The 25000-nt window shown below is 41.2% G+C and overlaps 1 protein-coding gene across 2 annotated transcripts in view; it reads left to right on the top strand.

Annotated features, from left to right (window-relative positions):
- Positions 1 to 25000, top strand: part of LOC138185319 (ras-associated and pleckstrin homology domains-containing protein pico) — a 146463-nt gene that overhangs the window by 99528 nt on the left and 21935 nt on the right. For both annotated transcript variants that reach the window (XM_069124195.1, XM_069124194.1), the window contains one exon: positions 18003 to 18102. In XM_069124195.1, the coding sequence (XP_068980296.1) occupies positions 18003 to 18102 (100 nt within the window). The remainder of the gene's footprint in view (positions 1 to 18002; positions 18103 to 25000) is intronic.

A 25000-nucleotide genomic window follows, 5' to 3' on the forward strand; every position in this document is an offset into this window, starting at 1 on the left:
ATTCCACTAGCAGAGAATCTAGTGGAAAATAAAAGTATCGAATGTTTCGTAATTTGATACATAATGTGTGAAGATTCGATTTGCTGTTGGAGTTGAACGTTCGCAATGGCATCGTAAATCTCGATAAATCTCGAGATTTCCATTGGTTTGCCAAGACCCGTTGTATGCGAGTCTTTTGACACGGAAGCCACGCAGAGAGTACGCGAGCTGGGGAAGACGATTTGCCTCTCGTCGGTCAATTACCGGCGAATTGGAGCGTCCATGCGCGTTGCTGAAGTGTCCACTTCCTTGAAACGATCCAATTTTGCTCCGTGGCAAACCAATATCGTCCAATTGCCGTGGCTGTTGGCAAGAAATTGCGGCGAACCATTTGCCGCACGCACGTAGCCACGCTCGTTTCGCAATTAACGTTTTCATTTTGCCAGTAACCGTCGATGCTTTGTAACTGTCTTTATACTACATCGTTTTCGTCCATTGAATCGACGTAAAATAATTTAACGGGATTCTATTACATCATAAAGGCACGCGAGTGACGCACAAAGTGACGATTGGTAATTACTTTTTAATTTTGTTTCTGATACTAAAAAATCAATTTTCGTCACAGTCATTTTGTTTTCATTTTCAGCAGAATGGTAAATTGCTTGGTAAAATGAGCGATCGCGAGTGTTCTCTATAATAAGTCCAGCTCTGCGCTAATAATGCTTACATCGATCGCACGAAAGTTTAATTATATAGAATCATCGCAGTTAATCTCGTTACTCACGTAACGAGAGATTAATTGCGTGGTTTCTGATGTCTGTAATTAAGCACTGTGCGAAGTGTGTTTGAAATAAGAAGTAACTGAGTGATCGTTTTGTCGTGATAACTGCTGTAATCACGTTCTAACGATATTTTCCTTTTATCGAAAAAGGAATTATTCGCAATTAATTGAACGTAGAAAATCATAAATGCTTATGGGCCAATACAGTGGAATAAGAACGTAGACGAAACGATGTAAATGTAATAGAAAAATTATTCATCTATCGATAACTAGTACTCGAACTTTGTTACCATAACAACTTAATATAATCTCAACTATTGCTAATTGTAACCATTAATTGAAAATACGTGTCATTGATTCGAAACATTCAAACATTAGTGTGTATTTGATTCGAAGTGCTCGATCTTGTTCTTCAAACCGATACCACGAATCGATGACTTCGCAGTCAGGTACGGTATAAGCACATCGAGAGCAGCGATCGATTCGACTCGAAATCCTCAACGTTCTCTGCCCGCTGTTGGCAATAACGCGAACAAACAGCACGGTTTCCAATTACTGGGTCGCACAATGAGACTGGGGCGTGGTCGATTAAAAGTCTATCGAACATAGTCGTGGCGAGCGAGTTTTGTACGGTAACCCGGAAAAACCGAAACGTCCAAAGCTTCGAACATAATCGTCCCCCGTTGCTATTTTCACCGTTGTTCGTCCACCGTATCTCGTTGCAGTGACGTATCGGAAAAGATACGGCTGGTCCGTTGATTTTCTCGTCACTTTCCAACGATACTGTGCCAACTGGAACGAGATGATGAACGAGAAGATGAACGAGAAAAATTGGAGAAAAAAGAGCGTGGAATGTTTTTCTTGCTTCGTCTCGCTTTTTAGTAGGTAGTCGTTGGAAATTGCGGATGCAGCTCCTCGTGGTTACTGTCAGAGATATAATGAATAGTCTGTGTGTATCAAGTTGTTCCAAGTAGAATTTTGTTTTCTTATGAGAGGGAAGAACGACGATACAGGTTCAAGCGCGTATGGTTGGCACTAAAAGAAAAAATAGTCTGGAAAGAACATTAAATGACACATAGGAGGAATATGTTAGGTTCTAAGATATACGACGTTGTAGGAAGTTAATTAAGCTAACGGGTTTTAACGTACGAAAATGTACGATGCACGTTGACGTAAAACACGTGTTTCGCTTTGAACGATACCAACAAACGGGGGAGTAATTGCGATCCGTGGCAACGTTAACCGGTTTTGCGAACTTTATAAAATAATTAACGAACCTAATTACCACGGTAATGGAGCTTTTGTTGAATATCTAACCAAGCAACTGCGATTACGTTCTTCCCTTGTCGTTGCGGAAAAACGGTCCCTGTAGGCGTGTGCTGTTTTCGATGGATACATGCTGTCAGTGAAATTAAATTATTATATATTATATATTAATTATGACAACGTGTAATATCACGAAGTATCGATGATATAATGGCATAATTATTCTTTGATGTACATTTTTTCGTTAATATATTATATTACTTCTTAAAATCTACTTTTAAATGTAAATATATCTCTTTAAGCAATGTAAGCAGCACGAGCAGCATGTTACTTACCGTTTATAATTATCGTAAGAAAAACATCGATTTTATAGGAAATCTGTGACGCGTAAGAGGTAGTCCGCAATTAAGAACACCTGGGTCTATGAGCGAGATCCGAAGGAATCTTTTCCCCGTTTCTGCTTAAGAGGTTAATGCTTTTCTTCCAAGAGGCGTTTAATTTTTTTTTTTTAATTTTACATAAGAACATTATTAAAATATGCAAATAAATACAATTGAAACTGCATAATTTTTAAATATATGTAGCAATTGAAGGTTGTTAGTAGCAGGATGATTTCATAGCATAAAGGATACCAGAATTCGAAGAAAACGATCAATCTTCTACCTAGTCTTCTGAAAATTTCCCGGTTTATAACGAGTCATTGTTCACGATAAAAATATGTAACAGATAAAATGTTAAGCGCAAAGTCCTATAGTTGTCACCTATCATCGGTTGAATCAGCAATAAAAGGAAGTAGCATGGAAACATCATCGGTTATCTTCGCATCGTACGATCGCTCGTTTTGAAAAAAGCGCGTACGACGCAGCTTGTATGTGCATCGCGTTTATCGAGACGATGCAGATAAGCAGCATCCTGTTTGCTCGTCGCTACGTCAAAATTTGTCATCGACTATGAAAAAATACGATGAACGAGGTCTTCTCATCCCCTACACCTTTCCACCTTTTTCTTCCTTTTCTCGTTCCAACGCAACTGATTTTACAATCTGTCTTGATTTACTCGTTTTCTGTACTACGGACTATCGCCAGAAAAATGTTCAAACCGGTCTTTTATAACATTCTGTTAGACACAGAATGCCAGGAACCTTCACGCCCTCCTTTACTCTTGTCGTCGTTAGTCAATTTTTTCATCGTTTCGCGCGTTCGATCGACACGTTCGATTGGCGAAACGACAAAGGCCCGTGGCGCGATCGTTACAGCACTCGGCTACAGAACCACGTCAATCTCGCGTACCGTGGCCTGCGTTGTTGTTCGTTAATTGAATCGTGCTAGGAGAAATTGTCGAGACAATGGATCGAGCGCTATTGCGTTGCGTTTCCAAGCGTGATCGGGGCCCGCGGTTTTTAGAACGGTTATTTTTAACCGAGAAAAGCGCGTGCACGCGTGCTCATTGTTGTTATACAAGCGACCGGTTGTTGCGTAAGCCCCGTGTTCACCGATATGATGTGCTTTACGCCAGCATGGAGCGGAGAAATGCGCTCCTCGCGCTCTGTTGGATGCTGCCTCGTCGTTGTGCTCTGTGGAGCAACCAATTGTGAAACTTGGAGATAATATTGTCGGATTAATAAGGATCAGAGGTGCGAAATTTGACTGGATAAAGTTTAGCAACGTGCGAAGTTCATAGGAATAGAGAGAATACTCTAACGAGCGTGAGTGAGAAATTGTGTCGTATATACATGAAAATGTATAAATATACTTGGATCTAAATCTGTGAATCCAAATTTTTAATTGTTAATATTTTTGAATTAACAATTGCAAAGGATAACACTATCCGTTCGAAAACTTTCGTTCGTTTCAACTTATGTGTAGCTCTTATTACATCCCATTTTATAAACTTGTCAATCTGCACGTTCGTTCTTTAGAAACTTTTCACTCGCAGCTTGAAACTGGTTGCAGTAAATCTCGTCGTAGGAAAGAGAAACTTATTTCGCGCCATCGAGCTCAGCCTCTGTACTTCGAGTATTATTTTCTCTTTCCAGGGCTATTCGATAACGCCAGCCACTCGAGAAATATCATAAAACGGTATCTTATTGATAAGACGCGAAGTAGGAAAAGAATACGTGCTGGAAGGAGGTAAAGAGATACGAAGAGGTAAAAGCTTCGTCGGTATTGTTGCGATGTTCTTCGATAACTTTCGATTCTCACCAGTGAAACTTCCTCTACCAGCCACGCTATTTATCGCAATCCGTATCGATAGGCGTATAGGCTCTGCGATAAATCTACTACTCGTAGATCGCGACTTGGTATCAGATTTAATTTCGATAAGTGACGAAGTCGCGACTTCGATACTTTTAGCTTTTTAGCTAGATACTTTACCATAAAATACGCCTCGTGGATGGTCGAACCACCCTTAATAATGCTAATGGACGGACGAGCGAGTCTGCCAAGACGGTAAAAAAGAAAATTAACGTTGAAAAAACAAGAAGACGAAATCGAGACACGAAAAAGAAGGAAATGGCAAAGGCAGGATTGCCTTTTAGTTCATTCCCTTTGAACTACTCGTGGCAAACGCGAAACGCGGGGGTGCACGTAATCGATTATATACACGCGTGCATGCCTTTCGCGATTTAATTGGTTCGTTGAAACGATTTTATGCCCCGGTGAATGAAATTTCGGCGATTCTCTCTTCGTTCGTGAAGATCAATTAGGCTTTTACGAGATTCGCGTTTACTTCCATCTTTTTTGAGACTCGCATGCTGGTTAAAAAGGTCAACTCGCATCCAAGCGGAACGTCAATCGTATATTTACGTAATGGGCTTGAGAAATGGAGAAAAAGTGGTGTTGATCGATATCGCTTCTGTAAGGATCATCCGTGATAAAAATTTATAGTTTCAGCGTTTAAGAAATTCATACATTCTCCGCCCATATGAATCAACAATTGACAAGTCGCGTGTTTCCGAACCTACCTACCGCTTCTCAAACATCGATTTATCAAAGTGTACACCATGAATGGACATCCGTGAACGAACGATAGCTTACGTAGAACCCTGAAAGAGCAGCTTGCGTTTTATCGAACGGAGCCCGATGCCATAAAATCAGAAACAAACGTGTCGTTGTTTCCGTAAGAAAACACAGATAGTCTTATGCAAACAGGACCGATAATTTATTGGGAAAAAACGATGAACACTCTCGACTAAGCAAACTGTAAATATATCGTCGAATCTTTGCGAAATTTTCTGATCCGCCACTTGCACGCACGCGTGACTTTGCAAATATGCAACATCGTTCCTCCATTCACGATACTTTTAAGCCGGTCGCATGAGATCACGAGTTTCTCGTACGCCTTGATACGTCGCTGTCGAAGGGTGGCGACAATTAATCATCAGCACCCTCGTGAATAAGGGAGGTCGATTCCAGGGTGGATATTAGGGTAGCAGTTTTAGCGACTAGATGGGAGATCCAATCTAATTCGTCAGACGACTGACGGGACTATTCTCTGTGAACAATCGGCCGACAGACGGTCTATTTCGTTGTCTGGTTCAATTTGAGACTGACTTTTTCAACTTCCTCTTTGGCCAGTGAACTGGTCGCTCTTAACCCTGTGTCAGTGTGGTGAGAAGATGTAACACGAGCTGTGTAATTTTTAAAGAAACCAATCTTTCGGGGCATTTAAACTCTTGTGCTATATAACATTTTAGCTGGATGTCTTCCTGTTAACTTTTTAGTTATATAACATTTTAGCTGCATATCTTCTTGTTAACTTTTCTTAAAAAAAAAAAAACTTCGTTGTTATAGTTACGAACGTTTTGCAAGGTCAGACGAAAGCGCAGTAGCAAACAAATTATACATTTTCATCTCGAAATTTAATTAATGTCATTCGTCTCGATCAAGCAACGTTCGAGCGAACGTATATCGCGACGGCAAATCGTTTTAATTTAGATGCCGTTAAAATTTCTGCGGGTGCCCTCTGAATAGGGAGACAAATCGGCCGACATTAGGGCGATGGTTTTAGGGACTAGGCACCGGGTCTAATTTACCATTTTACTCGGCAGGATGTTCCTCGTTCCCTCGAAGAATCGCACGATACGCGGTGATAAGCGGCGAACTTTAAAGGAACGTCGCTTCCTGGCTGAACGGTCTCGTGAATGTCGCGTGATACTTCTGCCCTATCGTGCTTAGAATCTAGACTTAGACACTGTACGGTTGGCCATCCGCTCACATCTGCGTGCAAAATTTCTGGAAACAAGCTTGCGCAGACACTGTGGGAAACGTCGAAGAAACAGAGAACGAGTCGTGAAGATACTATCGGCGAATTTTAAATTTCAAACGAGCAATTGGAGAGTTATATTTTGAAGATGCAAAGTCCAGATCACGTGTGATGTGTTATTAGGCTGTTATTTGCAAGTCAATCAGGTGAATATCTTCGTTCATTCATCGTTCAGTGAGATGGGCGGATATAAAGGCAAAATACTTTTCAAAACATTATACAATTGCTATATCTCGGTAATTAAATATTTTGAAGCCTTTCTAAGATTAAAAGCGTTTTTAACATTCTATCGTAATTGCGCTATAATTACGAGTCAAATTATGCAGCTAAAATTATAAACAATTATATAGCACGTAATTGTCGTTCAACAGAACTATTTAGTCATTTATCATCATATATCGTAGCAAACATTTATTTTCTCACATTTTCCCGCGGATAAAATGTAAAGGAAAGAATATTCCAACCTTTCTCCGTCATTCTCGTAAACATCATTCAGCCTTCCGTCGTTTCACGTCCAATTAATTTCTGGCGGGGCTTTCATTCTCCGAAAGCAAAGAGACAGAGGAGAGACGAGTCGATATCTCGTCATCGACGACAAAAAGGAGCGATGACATCGCGCGGACATACGCAAGTCTCTAGTGCTGCGTGTATTGTGGCTCGAGAGCTGCACTCTCGAATGCATTTTCGTGCACCGGATATGCAAGCACGCGACGGCTTAGCCAACGACGCATGTTTATTCCTCGTGGATACCGAATATTTTTCTTCGTCGTCGTCGAATTGACAGGTAACACGTACGTGACGTTTAAAACCCTGCATTTTCGAGATGGATGTTCGCATAGAAAAATTTCGATGGAAATTTTTCGTTGGAACGCCGACGATTTTTCCGTGATTGACGGTAGATGCTGGATAAGTCTATGGAATGAAAAATTGAACGTTCCACCTTGGTGACTTTGTCATGTTCGTCCGATGAATAGCAATGCTAGCGTGAAAGTGTATTACTCCTTTCTTATTAAATGATCAACGATACTATTTCCTTTTTACAAAGTATTTTCAATTTTTGTTTTAACTCTTTGACGGTCGATCTTTTTGCAAGCAAAGTTTTTATCGACTATTATTAATAGATCTTTAATTCGTTAATTCGTTAAAACGTCCAGAATACATAGGAGTACATTGTGAATGAATATGGAACTCTCAGCAAGATATAACACCGTATTTAATTAAGCCGTTTCCTGCTTCTTGTTTTCTACTTCCTCTTTGTTTCTTGCTTTTTATCGTTTGTTTATTCAACACAGATATAACGTAGCTGCAACGATATACCTTTTGTGCAAACGGCTAAACCTTAGGATGCAAAACCGCTATGAAACGCGCGAGAACATCAAACGTGTCCTCGTGTACTTATTTTCAAGTCAGAATTAAACTTATGTTTCTCGTTAGAAAACCAAGAGAACGGTTCCTCGGGCGATTTCTGCTGCCTCGGCAACGAGTCTATAATTATATTTGCCTCCGTATCTCGCTTTGCGTTTCTCAGAGTTCTGCTGGACGTTTTGGAACGCAGCCTTAGCTGCATACGCAGACGCTTCGAAATAAACGATCGAACAGCACGGAATTCGAATTTCACGCGATCGAACTATGAACTTGAATTTTTAGATGATTGAATTTTTAGCTTGTAAAGGAAAATCGTGTACGTGAAATATGAAACAGGCGATAAAGAAAAGTTTCGAACGGATTGGAATAGCACGGAGTAATTTATACGATGAAAGGACAAGTGGAATAAAACGTTTGAAATTCATCTGAAATCAAATTTCTTCGACTAGAATAGAAAATGAAAATTACCATCTGAAACGATACAGCCAAGCCAATCTTCTGCTTTGTTTGTTTCGAGAAACGACTGATCGACGTTTGCCCGTACATTTTCATGGCTACGGCCGACTGTCTCTCCATTACCAAAACTCTAATTGGGGTTGAGCCGCAGCCGGTGCGGTGGCGAGATTATACAGCGCGAGGCAAGTGTACACATGGTAATAGGCACCTTTAGATCGTGTTTCTGCGTTGCGACGATAATGGAAGCCAAAGAGACGCTTGTTAGAGCCAAGTTGGAGCATAGTGCGTGGTCCCCGAGTATGTTTGAGCGTGTTCCAACAATCGATTCATTTGCCATGCCCTTAGATTTTCTGCAAACGTGGCTACGGGTCAAGGCTACGGAATATTAACGAAGAAACAAGCGTAGTTTTCTCTTGAAAATTATGAAACACATATAGAGATAAAACAGTATCTGTTGATACTTTCACGATTATCTTCAATTTTTCAAGTAAGTAACCTTAGTCAATAAGATTGATAAAGTCGATAAAAGAAAGGAGAAAATTCTGCGATAGTTTGATATAATATATAACATTAACGGTATCGCGATTATATGACAGTTGCAATATTTAATAGTAAATGCTTATATCGTCGATTCTCAGAAACTTTACGGCAATTTATCAAATAAATTCCCTGACACGAACCGTATCAGAAACAATTTTGCACATGTCACGTTAACTTCGTTTCTTTCGAACGTCATCAATAATGCAATTTCTTATGCTTTCCTTTCTTATTTCGTTGTATCTAACCTTTGCGAGAAATATAGCCGCTGTAGAGACAGTCACGTAGCGAATTTATTTTTGTATCTCCTTCGGAACAAAATAAATATCGAACGATGTTCCCCCAGAGACTTGCAAAGCTGCAAAGCGCTTTGAATCGAACTTTCGCTCTGATAGACGGTTCACAAGCTTTCTCTATTTTTCTTGGTCAATTGTCAGTTTCGAGAAGACGCTTTATCTTACTACCTGACTTCCAACTTTATTCCCTCGAATTCGCTTGCCTTTCCTCATCTCCGTCCGTGTAAAAGGCGCAATATGTTCGAACGCAAAGTTCATTTAACCGATTGAATTTATACATTTGTATCCGATCTGCCGTTTCGTCTCAAGATTTTCGTTTGCTAGATTCGATATTTTCAGTTCATTGAATTGCTGTTTACGAATCCGTATGATTTTTAGAGGAATTCATTGTTACTTTGTCTGCTGAATATTATTTTCGCAGATATACCGTACTTGTTTATTTACTCGAAATTAAATAAATACTATTTTGTCAGTTAAATATCGCTTCCGAAAATATTCCCAGCAGTGCTTAATTTCATATAAATTTTCTATTACCTCCGAGAAAATTGAATGTCAAAGTTACACGGCTATTTATATAACCACGAAAAAGTAGGAAATTATAAAACGATCTGTCAGTTGTCCATTCAGGAATTAAACATTCTTCAGACAAAATTTTATTCTTACATAACCCTTCCATATAGTCGATCCTCCATTAAACGAACACGAATGATATCGGAGACTATAAAATGTACCCTCGTAAGAATTCACCAGCATCAAAAATCACTTAAAAATAAATATCCCTCACCTACGCGTGAATTTCTTCCAAAAATCGCAAAAGAGCCTATCGTAAAGAGGAAAGCGGTCAGAGAAACGATAACAGAATAGCAATTGCTCGATGAAAGTTGCCCTCAAATGTGCGCGAGTCGCAGACAAACAAACGTCGATATTAAAAGGTGCCATCGGGAATGTCGCGGTAGTTCGTTGTGCCAAGTGTTTTCGGGGGAAGCGGAATTTTCCATCGCGAAACGGGGGCTGGACACGGGCAATCGTCGACGGAGGGTTGCGTCGCATTCACCTCCACGATTACGCAGGTTCGTATAGGTGCGTGAATGCACGACCGAGCTCGAATACAACACCTGAGCGAATGCATCTGCTGGTCCAACGAATCTTGTCTCTCTCTGACTCTCCCCTGCCTGTTTTCTAGTCCGTGGGGGGTAATTCGACTCCCGTGAGTTGTTATGGCGGCGTTGCATCGAGTGCAGTTGGGGTGGTGCGAACGAGTCAACGCGTCGGACCAAAAACTATGGAAAGAAAGTTCCGAAGGAAAGAAAAATCGATGAGATTCGTATAGTGGGCAATTCTGAAATTTCTGAAGGATGTTTCGTTCTTACGCGTGTACGTACGGTCGAATGAAACGAGCTGTGTTGTAACGTATGAAACGTCTGGTTTTTAATGATTGGTATTTCGTAAAATATAAGATACGATCGTATTATAAATCGTAAATTATGTAATAATTATATGACATCGTATTATTGTTAATTAAATAAGTAAATTATTATACACGTAAAACATTAAAATCGTGTACATAAGAAAATAGAATGGTAAAGAAATTCTAATGGATGGCTCACGTGGAATTTTCGTAAGCTCGCTGTTATTTTAACGTAGCGTTCACGTCGTAAGATTTATATCATGACTTTGTGGAGAGAAAATTGTGAAAATCGTACGAGAGATTACAGGAGGTAGGATGCATCGGTGCATCGATGCGGTTCCGTCTTTAATTAAATTCGCCCAAAGCCGGGGCGGCGTTCGTTAAATCCTTTTAATTAAGCTCGTTTCATCAGCAGGCGCAGGCCGTGCTCGTGGCCAACTGAAAACACACTAACAATCCTGCGATTATATTCATTTTCACCGTAACAATAAATTGCAGAAGTTTCACCCCCCCCAAACTGAATTATAAATGATACTTTGGTAAACTAAAGTACTATCGGATCAAAGCCATAAATTCATAATCGAAACTATTATGTATACAAGCTATTCTTTAACCTTAATTGAAGTTTCCACGGTTTATTATACGAAATTAGCACAAGAAATTGTATCGTTAATGCTAATCGATATACTGTCTACGAATATAATTATATAAAACTAATCGTGTAATTATACAATTATTTGTAATTAGTCACTTAAGACAAATAACATTTTAATACCTTGATGTTATATCGTAATGTTACGACAAACAATATTACAAAAATATATATAAGAACAAGATGTTGGTAAGATGAAATCGATTGACAACGTGGTGGATCTTAAACCTGTCTTCCCGTAAAGAATTGGAATACTGTCATTGCCCTGTACTCTTCGTACGGAGGGAATGTTCCAAGAAACACATTAGATAGAATGGAATCTGCTCAGTTGAAATTTGCCCTTTGCGAGTGCAACCCATTTGGCCGCGCGTGTCTTTATCGTATCTCCGGCAGGGGGTGTTCGCAGGACGATTTCCTCGCGGCATTGCGCAGGAAAAAGTATCGCCGTAGTCCTGTGTTCCTGCGGGAACAGGCGGAATCGATAGCCGCACATGCGCGTGTTGGACGCAGAGGGAAGCAAAGGGGAAGGAGGAAGAGAACGAGAGAGAGATAGGAAGTTTCTCCTCTCGTTCGTTCACGTCGTGGAGGGAATCGAGAGGGCGAGGGACGAAGAACCGACCGGCTCCACGTTGAATCCCTCGCGGATCAGCATCCAGTGCCTGCAATACCACGCTAGTACGCGATCACGCCGGTCGTCCGTGTCCACTTCGAACCGTCCACCTCGAATCTCGATCGTAATCCGACCGATCGTTCCAAATCTCTCCGATTTTTTCACAGGATGTTCCTTCACACTCCTCGAAGCTCTGTGACGATGAAGATTTCTGCGACCTCTTGCGTGTCGCATTAATGATTTACACACGTTATCGTTACTTGACATGTTCTTGTTTCTCAGTGAAAAAGTATCGACGTCGAAACGTAAATATAGATTTTTGTGAATTGAACTATGGAAGCTAATCGAATAGATCTTGCTGGTCGATGGTTGTAAATTTTAGGACAGGTTCAGTGTCTTACAGATTTTAGATGCACCGTTAACGTTAGAAAGATTTCTTCGAAGACATGTTCGGGGATTGTAAGCGAAGTCGAGTCAATCGCAGGATGTGATCGATTCCTCTACGGGCTGTCCCATCGCCGGAAATCGCGTACTCTATACGTTCGGCGCGGGAGGAAATCTGAGTGACCGATGATTTCATTAGCCTGGTCACGCGAGAGGAGCTTGGACGTTGTTGTGAAACGGAGGCCCACGACGGCCGACCGTTCCCCGCGATGACTATCGTTAAACGATCGCTCGGCCAGGTTCAAGGACTGTTATTGGCCACGACACCGTGTTAGCCTCCCCCTTGTAGCGTAGTCTCTGATTCTTAGTGTCGATCGAGGATCGTGGTGGAACGCAGAAAGTCTAGACGTATAAAACCAACTTCCTCCGAAGTAAAGAATTCGTTCTTAATCTACGAACTGGCTTCTTCTAACTTCATTTACGAGATTCCATCCGGTCTACCGGTTCGTGCTGAATGTTTTTCATAGTCACGTGAATTATGCCGGGAATAATTATCAGTTTATTCGTCCATACAAATAATCGTAAACAAAAATTACGAAAGAAAGAAGACACGATATTCTTGAAGAAGATGCTGTAGACGAGAGTTTGTGAGCAGAAGCGAGGCTATCAGGAAGCAGGAGCTTTCCAGGCTGCCAAATGGATAGGTTTTTCCGATGGAAAAGCCACAAGGCACAGGAGGACGTGAGTAGTATGCAGCAAAGAAGCAGAGAAATTTACATTTGATTGGGTAGATCGCTGAGTTGGCTTCTTATGGTTTGGTATGGCTTGGTCGAAAACGGTCCCATGACATGGGATAAAAGACCGTAGGATAACACGCGAAGAATAAGAGAGGAAACGAGCAAAGAGGGAGTCGTAGAAAGTTTGAAGATGAAATTATGCATGTATTAGGAGACTATGGTTAAGCTGGTTCTCTCAGGTGGAACGGGTTCCTGGAAATTGTAACTCGCCAGCGATTTCCTCTATACTCTCTGTGAACGCGTAGGATTATGCTTTCCGAACCGGTTTCCGCATTTAAAACATCAGGTTACGTGTAATGCGCGATCATCTCGCGGAAAGTTGGCCTGAATGAACGAAATACCGACAGAAGATGCGGATTCCTGTTCGTAAAACGTGCAACTTTGTATCCAATAGATCGATTAACTCTGTCGTTGGACTTCGTGTTAAAAGTGCTTATTTAAGAAATATGTAACTTAGAGTCGGTTTAAAACATTCAGTTTATAGGTACAGAAATCAAACCTGTACGATTTGCTCTTCTCAGATTGTATCGGTAATAGAGAGCACGAATAAAATTGTACATGACAATTTCAATATCGCTAAAGCTTCGTTAGACCAATTCGAATATTTTATCGTCAGATTTTCATATCATTACCCTCTCAAACGCCACTAGTACCTTGAAATTCTCATAAATATCCCAAACGGGAATAACGCTACGAAATTGGATACAACGACCTTTATATCGTTGCGGTAAATTTCGGGGTTCGAGGAAATGTTGGGAAACATCGTATTGGCACGAGATGCTGTTCCAACAGAGACAGCCAAAAAGAGAGAAGTTTCTTCGGAGATTCTTCCAGACGGGAACAAATCACGTATTTTTCTCGCGCAACTCAGTGTCTCTGTGTCGTGAGCCAAGAAGAGGATTAAATACACTCATGGTATTTTTTCCCCTTCGTGGCAACGAATTCTAACGTCGTTCGTCAGACTTTCTCCGTAACGTGACCCCTATACCTCCTTATTTCAACCCCTTAATCCGACCTTAAGCCGGGTGAATGCGATAATTTAGAATTCTTCGATCTTCCAGATACGACTTCGACCTCCTACGAACTTTCTTATGTTGTCGGCCAAAGTAAGGATAAAAGATTCTTCCAAAGGGTAGATACCCCACTTCTTCTCTGGTCTTAAGCATCAATAAGGGTGGTTGAAGATGTTTAATATTAAGTTGGCACGTCAGGCGCGTACAGACGACACCTGCATTTCCTCGAGGGTTGTTTCGCTCTCGCACACGGGTGACGGGCTTATTTCCGGACAATTTTACGGCTGTCCTCGTGGAACATGTTTCTTACTTAAGCTTGACAGTCGATGCGCCGAAATATTCTACGGTCGTGATGAATGCGGCATCTGCAATATCCGCGATAGCTTCCATTGACTGCGCCCATGTCGATTAATCATACCAGCGAATCGAATGGCTATGGACATTCGCCTTTGCGTTAATGCTCGCCGAGATGGTAATTAAAAGCGACTGACAGAGTGGTATCTTTATTTTTCGTTAATTAGGCTTGTGATGAGAGGTATTAGAATGTAGATCGTTTTCTCCGTCTTACATCTTCGAACGTAAAAATTTCTCATAAGTTCATAAATATTCGCGATCACTGATCATGCTAATTGTAAGCAAAAACATTCGCTTGCGACGAGAAAAATTATAGATTCGGCGCCAACGCAAGTTTGAAACAGCAATCACAACGCAATAAAAAAAGAAAAGGAATCTGCAGGATCCGAAGCAAGTTGCGCGAACCATCGTCGGAAGCGCGTTCTCGAAACTTTTTTAACCGTTCTTTCCAGTCGTTTGCTCGCGTTGTTTGCACGATGTTACAGCTGTTTCTTTGAGAGATCGTTTCAGCGTGAAAAGTTTTTCGCTCGAGTCGAGAGAAACAAGCCGCGTGATATCGTTCGTCGGTTGAATCGAGGAAAGTTCGATCCTCGGCTGTTGAGTTTTTATCGCCGAGCGATAAAGCTCGGGCGAAGAAAGGTTCTCAGTGAGAATAAATTGGCGGCAAGCGGCCTTTCTCTTCTTTGGCTTTTTCGTCGGGAAAAAGCACGAGTCCTCGAGAGGGTAGTGTTGTAAAAGGCCAAGAAAGCCTAGTCGACTCGAGTCGAGAGTAAACTCGTACTTTGCGCGGGTAAACCGACACTCAACCGAGTGCGAGCTTTCTGCTCTTTTCAACTCGCGTTCCGTCGCCCGAAAGAGACCCCGTGGCCATGAAAAATGTAAGGTCGCGCGCACCCCGTGCCGCGTACAAATTATTTCATCATCGACGGAGAACGTCTCGAGGGGATATTTCGTGGCCTCTAGAGAACGCTTCCTGCGTCTTCCGCTTGTCGTTTATAGGCTTTCGCCTCGTAAACCTGTTCGTTTCGGCTAGAGACATTTTCATTATTTGCAACTATGAAAGATAGATTTGTTTAATGTTGATCGCGGTGGTGTTAAGGTCGAGATGCTCGACATTTTTTTTGCCTAAAAAAAAAAAAAAAAAGTAGGGATTGAAATGGATCGTCGATGTTCTTTAACCTGTTAAGCGTTGTACACGTTGTTTCATTTTTGTCGAAACAAGATACTAAACCATCTCGTCTACGAATAAACCGATAATCCAGAAAGGAACACGATACTTCAAAAGCAGCATAAATTAGACGAACATGTATCACCGCAAACGTTATCGTTTGAAATATACGGTATCATTCTGGTTGGGATAGTTCAGAAACTTGATTCCTTGGCTGTTTCGAGGACGTTAACCGGCGGATAAGATCCCAATCGAGCGATTTCCTTGCTCTCCCGTTGTTTCACTCCCACGCGCGCTCGCCTCATCGCTCGCTGATCGATTAACTTCTCAGCGAGGGAATCGACGTAGGAATCCTGGGAGAAATTCGTTCTCCGCTATCGCAGCGTGGTATCTGACCCCGTGAACGTCAATAACACGGCTAAATATCCGTGACAATGCTCCACGCGAGATACGACCAACGTAACCGTCCACGAGTTTCGCGTTACAGGAAGAGTCGACTTATCCGGTCGAATCTAATTGTTGTGCCTGATGGCCGAATGGTGGTTACCGGGTCGTTCACCACGTTTACACCCACATTGCGTTTACCAGCTCGACGGGAGAAGCCATCGCTGTAACACGCGTCCCTCTATATTCTCGAGGACGTAAGCCCTAGCGATTTATTGGGTTTGATGCACCTCGCTGAACTCGAAAACGAACAGTTCTCTCTTTTAACGGTTAGTTCGTGTGTCTCGTATTTTCTCTGTGATAAACATTTTTTGGTGTTCGATATAGGTTCTTCGATTAATCGCCGTTGGAAATAATTCCCTGACATTCATGCAAAGAACGATATAAAAGCGTACGAAACGGAAAGCTCGTAATTCGCTAATGACACGTAGGATGAAAGGTGTAATTTGATTTGCAAGCAGATTCGAAAGATCTCTTTCGCCAATCACGATCCACTTGGTAAAGTGTCATCAAGCATTCTAAGCAATGCCACGCCAGTTTTACCCTGTCGTTTACAAGTCACCCCGTGTTTCCAGTCGCTTCAGCTATTCAGCCATCGAAGAATCGCCGATACAGCGTCCCATGAGATCCTATGTGCCCTCCGGTCACACAGCTAGAGAGAGCCAGGTCGTGGAGAGAGGAGAGGGATGGAGAGAGGCGATCTATCAGGCGTAGCGAAACGTGTACACGAGGTACACACGACGAGCCCAGTTTTCTCCTATCCGCTGGAACGTTTTACGTTCCTGTGTTTGCGTGTATGTGTTCACGTTGTGTATGTGTAAGTGGCGAAGCCGAAGGCATTGTGTGTTCACCGTGTGGAGCTGTTGCTTGATTAACCGCCGTAGAACGCCGCATGTACATACACGGCCGAGCGGGCAACTCGGTTCTCGCATTATTTACGGTTAATGGTTCAAAACGCGGAAGTCCTCTGGCTGTGCGCCACCGCGAGAGAAGCGCTAACTGGACCTCTTCCTCTGAAAATGCCACTTTTTCAAAATCTTCTCCCAGTCGCGATGTTGTAGATCGCATGGAAATTGTCCAGAATTGCTAAGATGTTCCTTATTACCGAACAATGGGATATTCTGCGCTCTAAGTGGCAGAATACCAATTATTCGCCATCCAATTGTTATTTCCATTATAGAAACTGCAAACCACCATACAATTTTCAAATAGAATGGCATTAAAAAATAAATTTCTGGTTGCTCGACGTCGACGGCCGCTGAAAACGGAAGCACAAACTTCTCCTGCGCAAACATCCCTTTAAGAGGCAAGTTTCGCCACCTTCGGGCTACGATACACAGAAACAGCACCGTCTCGTCGTTATCATTGCATGCACGCGTCTGCAAAACAATCGAATATCTGGAAGTCTTCCAGTTCTCCCTTTTCCACCCTTCTCGCCAACTTCGACAGTACTTCGCTGCTAACAATTCCTATTTCGCTCCAAAGCGTCGAATTAGACCTACGGAAACGTCCTTGGAGCGCGCGTTGAAATTTCGCCGCGTTCACCGATCTCGCGAAATTGATCGCGAAACAATGTGAGATTATCCGTAGGAAATTGGGTGAGCGACTCCGCGGTTTCACGTAAATCGTATTTCCAGCCGAGTTAGGAACGTAAAAGGATCTCGAGCGGATTATCGATCGATCGTGTTGCAGCAAGAAGTGTCGGTAGACCGCGAGGAACTACGGATTCAGCTCGCGTTTGCGCCTCTATTTCTGTTACAGAGGACTCATCGTGCTGTTTCCTTTGTCGGACGTGCTTGCGTTATCGACACCGTTTCTAGGGTAGTAAATGATTTATTTCTGTATGTTCAGCCAACGGCTGTGACTTGGACATAGCTGGAAAAGAACTTTCGACGCTCTTTTTGTGAAATGAATTACTCTTGGGAAAGTTTGCTGGGGAATTTTTCGATGATGTCTCTTTCATTAGAATTGCTGGTGTTGGCGGTAGTTTCACCGTTTCAACGATACCTATACTTGTAATGTATCGTATCGTTTGATCGATCGATTGTACAACCTGTATACCGTTGTTCAACGTTAATATCTCGTACATTACATATATTACGAAATATCGAATACAAAGTATTTTTTCTCAAACCAGAAAATCTTTAAAACTTCTTTATTCAACAGTGTCTATAAATAACAACACTAAAATAAGTAAATAACTAATGTTAGAATAAATTGCTGTTGCAGGGTCTGGACAATGTGAGCTCAGCGACCCTCAGGCCTTTCAACTCGGACATCAACACGCCGAGAATCGATAGCTATAGGTTCTCCATGGCAAATCTGGAAGGTGAGCTATCTTTTTTGTATCCAAAATTCTCAATAGAGATCGATCGTTCCGCCTCCGTGTAATTTCCGCGGCTGTGACATTGCGCCGCTCTAAAAAACGTTTCCTTCGGGACAAAAAATCCGACTTCCTGCTTTGTTCAATACCGTGAACGTCCGTCCATGTTCATACACGACCTGTGTCTCGTATCTAGGACAGTTTTTCTAACGTTCCACCCTCCTCCATTTCGTGCTTCGTGAATAAACGGACGGGACATCGCGCACAAAAGAGACGTTTCATCCCGCGAGATTGTGGCGTAGCTTTTTTTTACCCTCGGAAACACGCTCGTGAAACCCAAAGAAAACGACGATGTTTTCGTTGATCTTACTCTCTGATTAAATCGGCTGTTGGTGGCGTGCAAATGTCCCTCCGCTAATGTTCGTGAAACCGAGTCGACGGCAAATGAGTTTTTCTGTGGACAAAGAGGGGACGCATCGGTAAAGAGCAATTTCCGGTGTTTTATTGCACCTTGTGCTGCGATTTCGTGGCGGTGCGGCGATGCGACGAAGAATCTGATCGGACACGATGATCTTATCGTCGATAAAAGCGTTTCGAGATCGTAAATTACATGGTTATTGGAAAACTTGAACGTTAAATGACCGTTTAGGTTAGAGAATTTAATAATTTGCTAGGAACGATGAGCAAGACGTCGTTTAACGTTATCGAAAGTTTTTGACTGTTGGTTACTTTGAAAGTAAAAGTGGTGAAATTAGTTTCAATCCTGGGTACGAAGTTTTTGACTAAAGAAATCGTATTGAAGTTACACATAGTTGTTTAATATTAAACGTCGTTGTATCGTAAAATTGTAAAAACTACTATATTTTGAACTTTACATATATACTTTTTTTCTTTTTACACATTACGAGCCTTCCGTGCATTTTTATGTCTTTACATTTCCCATAAACGAATAAAAATGCGCAGTCCATTGATTACTAATTCCTTTCACTCCACTCTTTTTACTATTCCTCTCGACAGAGTCGTAAAAACGTAGGAGGAATTGAAAAGCGAAGAAATATTCCTATTTCCCCAGTGTGTTTCTTCGAGTGCCACAAACGTCTAGTAAGCAGGCTGAAGCGTAGAAAATTCGACGCTGGTCGAACGTGATGCCTGGTTCGGTGGTGGCTCGAATCGCCGGTCACGTCGTCTCCTGCGGCGATTCTGCGGCAACGGCAGCTGCAACTGCAACGGCATCGAGCCTCGCACCTACACCACGCGCGCTTTATCTTAAATCTTTTGAACTAGCTCCAACCTCTCCGTCGCGCCACGAGAAAAATCCCTGCCTCGTCGTATCAGCGAATTTATGCTCGATAGTGCCGCATAGCAGCCTCTAACCGCGCGGTGTGCGCGCCCGATAGTCTGAAAAATCCTGTACCATGCTTGTATCTCAGCTTCGCACCCTTTTCCTCGCCTCTGGCTTTGAAAAACTCTGCCCTCTTTTCGGTCGTTCCATTAATTCGCTTCTTTTTGGTTGTTACATTTAACTTTATTGCTTGGTGGTTCTGTTTTGTTACGGGTATTTCCGATTTTTCATTTTTTGAAGATACTGTTCGGGATAAATAAGAATTATTTTATATTTTATTTGAACTTGAGGTGCGTGATTGATTTCAAAGAGCAGTGTTATTCAAGGTTCTAGTGCGTTTTTCTATCTTGAACGTTCTTTAGTTACAATTTTTATACTCTCCCGTTCAAAACGACCTATAATACCTCGTTAAAAATCGTTTTACATTACCCAAGTACTTGTTTGAAAAGCGTAATAACGATAGTACTTCACGGAAGTACGATAATTCACGTTAAAAACTTTAATTATAGAAAAGAGGTGAGGGCGACACGAAAAGGATGAGTACTGCAAAAGTTGAAATACGCGCGTTAAAAATACGTTAAAAATGAACGCGTTGAAAGACGAAGTAATTTATAAAGTGACAGTAGAATCTGCTCCTGGGAATTGATACGAGCGTGTGTGTTTTAATTAATGTACACTCGGATTGAAATCGGAATTACCACGGCAGTTTCATTACCGCGATGCAATAACCTCCACTTTTAATCCGTTCTTTCTATCTTTTCCGTTTTCCGAGCTTTCGCTTTCCTTCAATCTTTTTACTCTTCGTTCTTTAATTATTCCTTGAACTTTCATTCGCACCTCACTCAAAGGGCAAGACACGGTTCTATGGCGATCGTGAAACGTTCTCAAACCAATTTGATAAACGTCGTTGAAATCACGTTTAAACGAATAAAATTATAGCAATTTCATTAATTTATCTCGTTAATGTAAAATGTCGATTAAAACGTCGTTAATGTATCTGAAACTGTTTACATGTACATAAATTTTAATTGCCAATTAACACCGTCGGAACGTATAATTACCTGTGACTAAGTTTTATTCGACATGTAAATTATTCAACGTTTCGCTGGATCGTGTTCGAATTAATTTATGTTCAAATTTATTCGATCTATTCTCAAGCTATTTCGCTGTATCTTACACGCGTAATTTAAAAACACGCTTCATTCGTGGTTGAACTTTGGTTACCCGCAGCTATCCTCTTTATTAAGGATCCTTGCTTCTTCCCTCGCAAAGTAAACGCGCAGTGAAAAGAACCGACACAAAAGAGGCTCGAAAGAAGCCAAACGTATGCTCAAAGGACTAATGACTGTTGCGTTCGGCTCGAGACAGGACGGTAGGGGGCAAAATTGGTAACTTGACGAAACTCAAGGAAGGCAAGTCATGAAAAATTAATCCCTATTTTTTATTCATTCAAACTTCCTTCTACTTCGCAGCAGGGACATACCACTATGGCTTGTATTTTATCGTTTACCTCTTTTCTATTTATATTTATGAGTGAAGTAAATCGATTTTTTAAACTTTAATTTTGTTGCTACGAGTAAGAAGTAATTTTACGATCGTCTCATTCTCATTTCTAAAACTAAATTTTGTACCTTGGTCCCGTTTCTTTAGTCGCTCGTCGTTCGTAAACACGTAAATTTGCATAAACATCCGCGGTTTAATCACGATCGAAGAAAAGTATGAAACGCGAACGTGTAGCAGGAAAATTGCACGCTCAGTTGTTCGTTGCGATCCGGTATCTTCGCAGAGGATTGTCGTGGCATCTCTAGAGGGGCAGGCTACGATCGAGTCGTAAAAATCCCGAACAGCTCGGGACTTGCATTCAATTACAGCGACGTAGCCTCGCAGAAATTTAATCAATCATCTCGCGACGCATTAAAATAGCCCAAGCGCATACTACGCTGGCGTCGTTTCATATCTTCCGTCCGTTTTCCTCTCCCGGACATTCTGCATACGTCTATAACGAAATTCTAAGTTAATGATGTTAAGTTTGCAACGGTTGTACTGCGACGAACCCCGCGCAATTTGCATCGTTTCGGAATATTCGTCGTAGCCCTATCGCTTCGAAGAGCCGGTAAATGTTGTGGCACCGAATTTAATCTCGTTGATGGACGCTTAAAGAGCTTTCAGTTGAGAGGTAGAAGCTTCGATGGCAAAGAAATCGGAAGCTTTTAGAGTAATCTAAATTTTGCAAATTTAATAAAAAAGTTAGATGAAATGTTCTATGTCGTGATCGTGGCAGTGTATCGATTTAATAATTGAAAATATTGTATTTCATACGTATGAGATATTCGAATAGTTGGAGAAGTAGCATAAAACAATTGCGAAGCGAGTTAATTAATTTCAAGAAGACAACCGTCATAATTTATATTGAAGATAATCGTGCTCGTCACGTGATCGCGTATCGCACTTATGCACGCGTTTCTTATCTCTGTATTACCCGATATACTTCAACGGATGGTTTTACGATATCGCGGCGATCATAAAATCTCTTTATCAACGCGCTTTTACGGAGCTCTCACGGAACGACCATCGGCACTTTCGATCGTCGCGATCTCTGCTCGCTTATCATCTCGTAAAAGCATTCTCATCGAATAGAAAATAAAACCTTGCAGGGAATTTCGTCTTCCTTTGAGTCATCAAGTATTTTATCTGTAACGCGAGGGTAATGCGATGCTCGTACGAGATTTGGTAAATGCGATAAATACAACAGTCTGATATACCGCGAATGTTATGTTTCAAAGATGAAATGACTTTTGGACAATTTAACTGGCTGAATAATATGGATGTATCGTAGTAAGATCTCCCAAATTTGATAGTAATTAACATAAAGACGTGTTTAAATTTTTAAAACCTTCCAAGTGTATAATAAAATTTTGTCTTTATTTATCGGAATTTAAAAAGCTCAACAAAAACTCTACTATGACAGAGTTGCCAAAATATTGACACTAAACTTCTCTGCAATGTGCAAATATCGCAAAAATATCCGAGTAAAATTCATTTCTGCGCTTTGTATCTTTCTCGGATAAGTTTTATTTGAAGAACAGAGGAGAACGGACGCATACGAGCTAATATTGATGCAAATTTTAAATAATCTAGCCGGGCGCATTCGCTGAAGAGCAACGAGCGATAATAAAACAGGTAAAATTCATTTCCTATAAAGCACGCGAAACCAAGCGAAAAGGTTTAATGCAACCAGTCAGGTGTCCCTCTTGTGCCGATCTACCTAATAATTTTGTTGTCCACTGTATTAGATACAATATGTTTGCCCGTTTCCTCTTATCGTACGTAACCAGGAACAAGCCTAACTAATACCGGAAGCAATTAAGTTTTTAATGACTTCTCTATGTTACGCGCGATAAAAACGATCAATCGATGCTGAAAAATTCAATATATGTTCGAACGATGCGGTAAAAGCGTTGGTTGAACACATTTGGTAATATTTCAGACTTTTACAGGCTTTAGGTGAATAAAATTTATACTGTATTTGGAAGCGAAATGTATTTTCAATAAAGTTTTCGTGACTCTTTTACGATTGAAATTCTAAATTAAAAATTAAATCGTTAGTTGAATTTTAAAGCATTTTGGTAAAATTTCACGACGTATATTTTATTTATATTATGGAACAACGTGTGTAAATATTGGGCCTTCAACATTTTTTTATTTTAAAGTGAAGTTAATGGATGATATAATTTACAAAAGTTTGTTTTCATATTATTTATTTTATTCCTATTAGTATTTCTTTATTGTTCTTGTAGGTAAATAGAACATAACGCCTTGTGCACTTCGTGAAATAATTTTCATCGGATTGCAAACAATATGTATGAAATGATCAAATCGATTAGTCGACGTTTGTCTGTTTGGAGCTACGCAAATGAATGAAACGTTGCGACCTCAGAGAAAGACTCGAGAATACGGATTTTTACGCCATTCAAAATATCTCCATTGCGCGTTTTAAAGGAAATCCCTGCTCTCCTAACTCGTTAATTTATTCTCTTTGACAAATTGTTTCTTCTTAGTCGAGAACGAGTATCCTGTGGGAAAGGTTGCGGCAGAAATTGCCAGAGGCCGCGAGGCTGAACCGGTCGTATTAGGTTCCAGCCTCTTCTGACGAATAATGTCGCGAGTTTATTTCACTGTCACCCCCCGTGCCGCGGCATAATTCACCCCGCGGATTTTATTACGATTCCGAGACACGGTTTTCTTACCTTCGCGAGGGTGAATTTATTCTTTGAACCCCAGCAAGAGGGTTGGGGCCGTGGCACGCGATCAACGTCGTGTGCGTGAAATTGAGAAATGAAAAAGGAACGTCGGCGAATGTTTCTGAGCGTATTAATTGTAAAGAAACCAAATTCAGAGAAATAATGTGTGTCACGTGTTATTAGAAGACTGTGAGGAATTTCCAAAAAAAAAAAAAAAAAGAGAAAGGAAGATAATTATACCTCGCTATTTTTCTAGCGTTATTAAAATCTATTTACCAAAGTAATTACGGTAAATATCACGGTGATGGCGATGCATTAATCGTGACGCGCGTCCTCGTGATCCGAGGGTTACTCGATCGCCAGGAAGATAACACTCGTACGGCATCGTCGGTGAAAAAAATTACATGCCGCCCAAACGTGCGAGAGAAACTCGCCCGAGAGAAAAATTATTACTGCAGATTAGTCCAGCCTGCCTTCTTACGACAGACCTAAAGTGACTGTCATTATATTTCACGGCAATGCTGCAGCCTGATTAACGAGTGCTCGTGCGCTCGAGCCACCGCAGCTGTTTTATCGCACGACACAGCCTTAAGGTTCTTACTCGGTCGCGTTTAACCTAATTACATACTTTCCTCGGGAGGTACGATCTTCGTGCTAGCGCGACGATCTGTTTAATTGCAGGAAAAAATACATCGTTTCCCGTTAGACCACTCGACGTCGCATACTCCGTGTCCACGCTCATAGCTTGTCTAGTGTGAAATTATACATAATTTTCCTCTGGCAAATTTTGCATTGTGATATAAATTCGTATATTTAGACTCTAGTCTAATAAAAACATAATCATAATTAAAACAGTATGATATACGACGGGAAATAAAATGTATATCTGTCATCGTATTTTGGTTTCAATTAATGTTAACGTTAAATATCTACCTACATGTTTTTCGTTGTTGCAAAAAAGAAAAAAAAAAAAGAAAAAAGAACACGTTAACGTTAAAAAATCCCATTTACTGTTAACACCGGTAGTTTAAGGTTTCTTTAAAATTACAAAGGCACATTTTAACGACTCCTCGAGTTACATACCAGACACGCAGCCTCAATTTATTTATCCTTGCTAGAAGTCACGGTTAGCTTCACGATCGTCAAGTCAAGTTTCCCGACGTCTTCGAACGTCGTTCGTGCACGCTCTTTCGTGCGTGCACACGCAACACCGAAGGTTGCACTTGTGTGTACAGTGCACAAGCCGGACTTAACAAAACGTGGGGCCGTTCGTGACACAGGGCGGGGCTCATTAGTTAATTAAACAAACGTGTGGGTCACG

The sequence above is a fragment of the Bombus flavifrons genome, chromosome 11, assembly GCF_040668555.2.
Source record: "Bombus flavifrons isolate JBK064 chromosome 11, iyBomFlav1_principal, whole genome shotgun sequence".
Classification (NCBI taxonomy): domain Eukaryota; kingdom Metazoa; phylum Arthropoda; class Insecta; order Hymenoptera; family Apidae; genus Bombus; species Bombus flavifrons.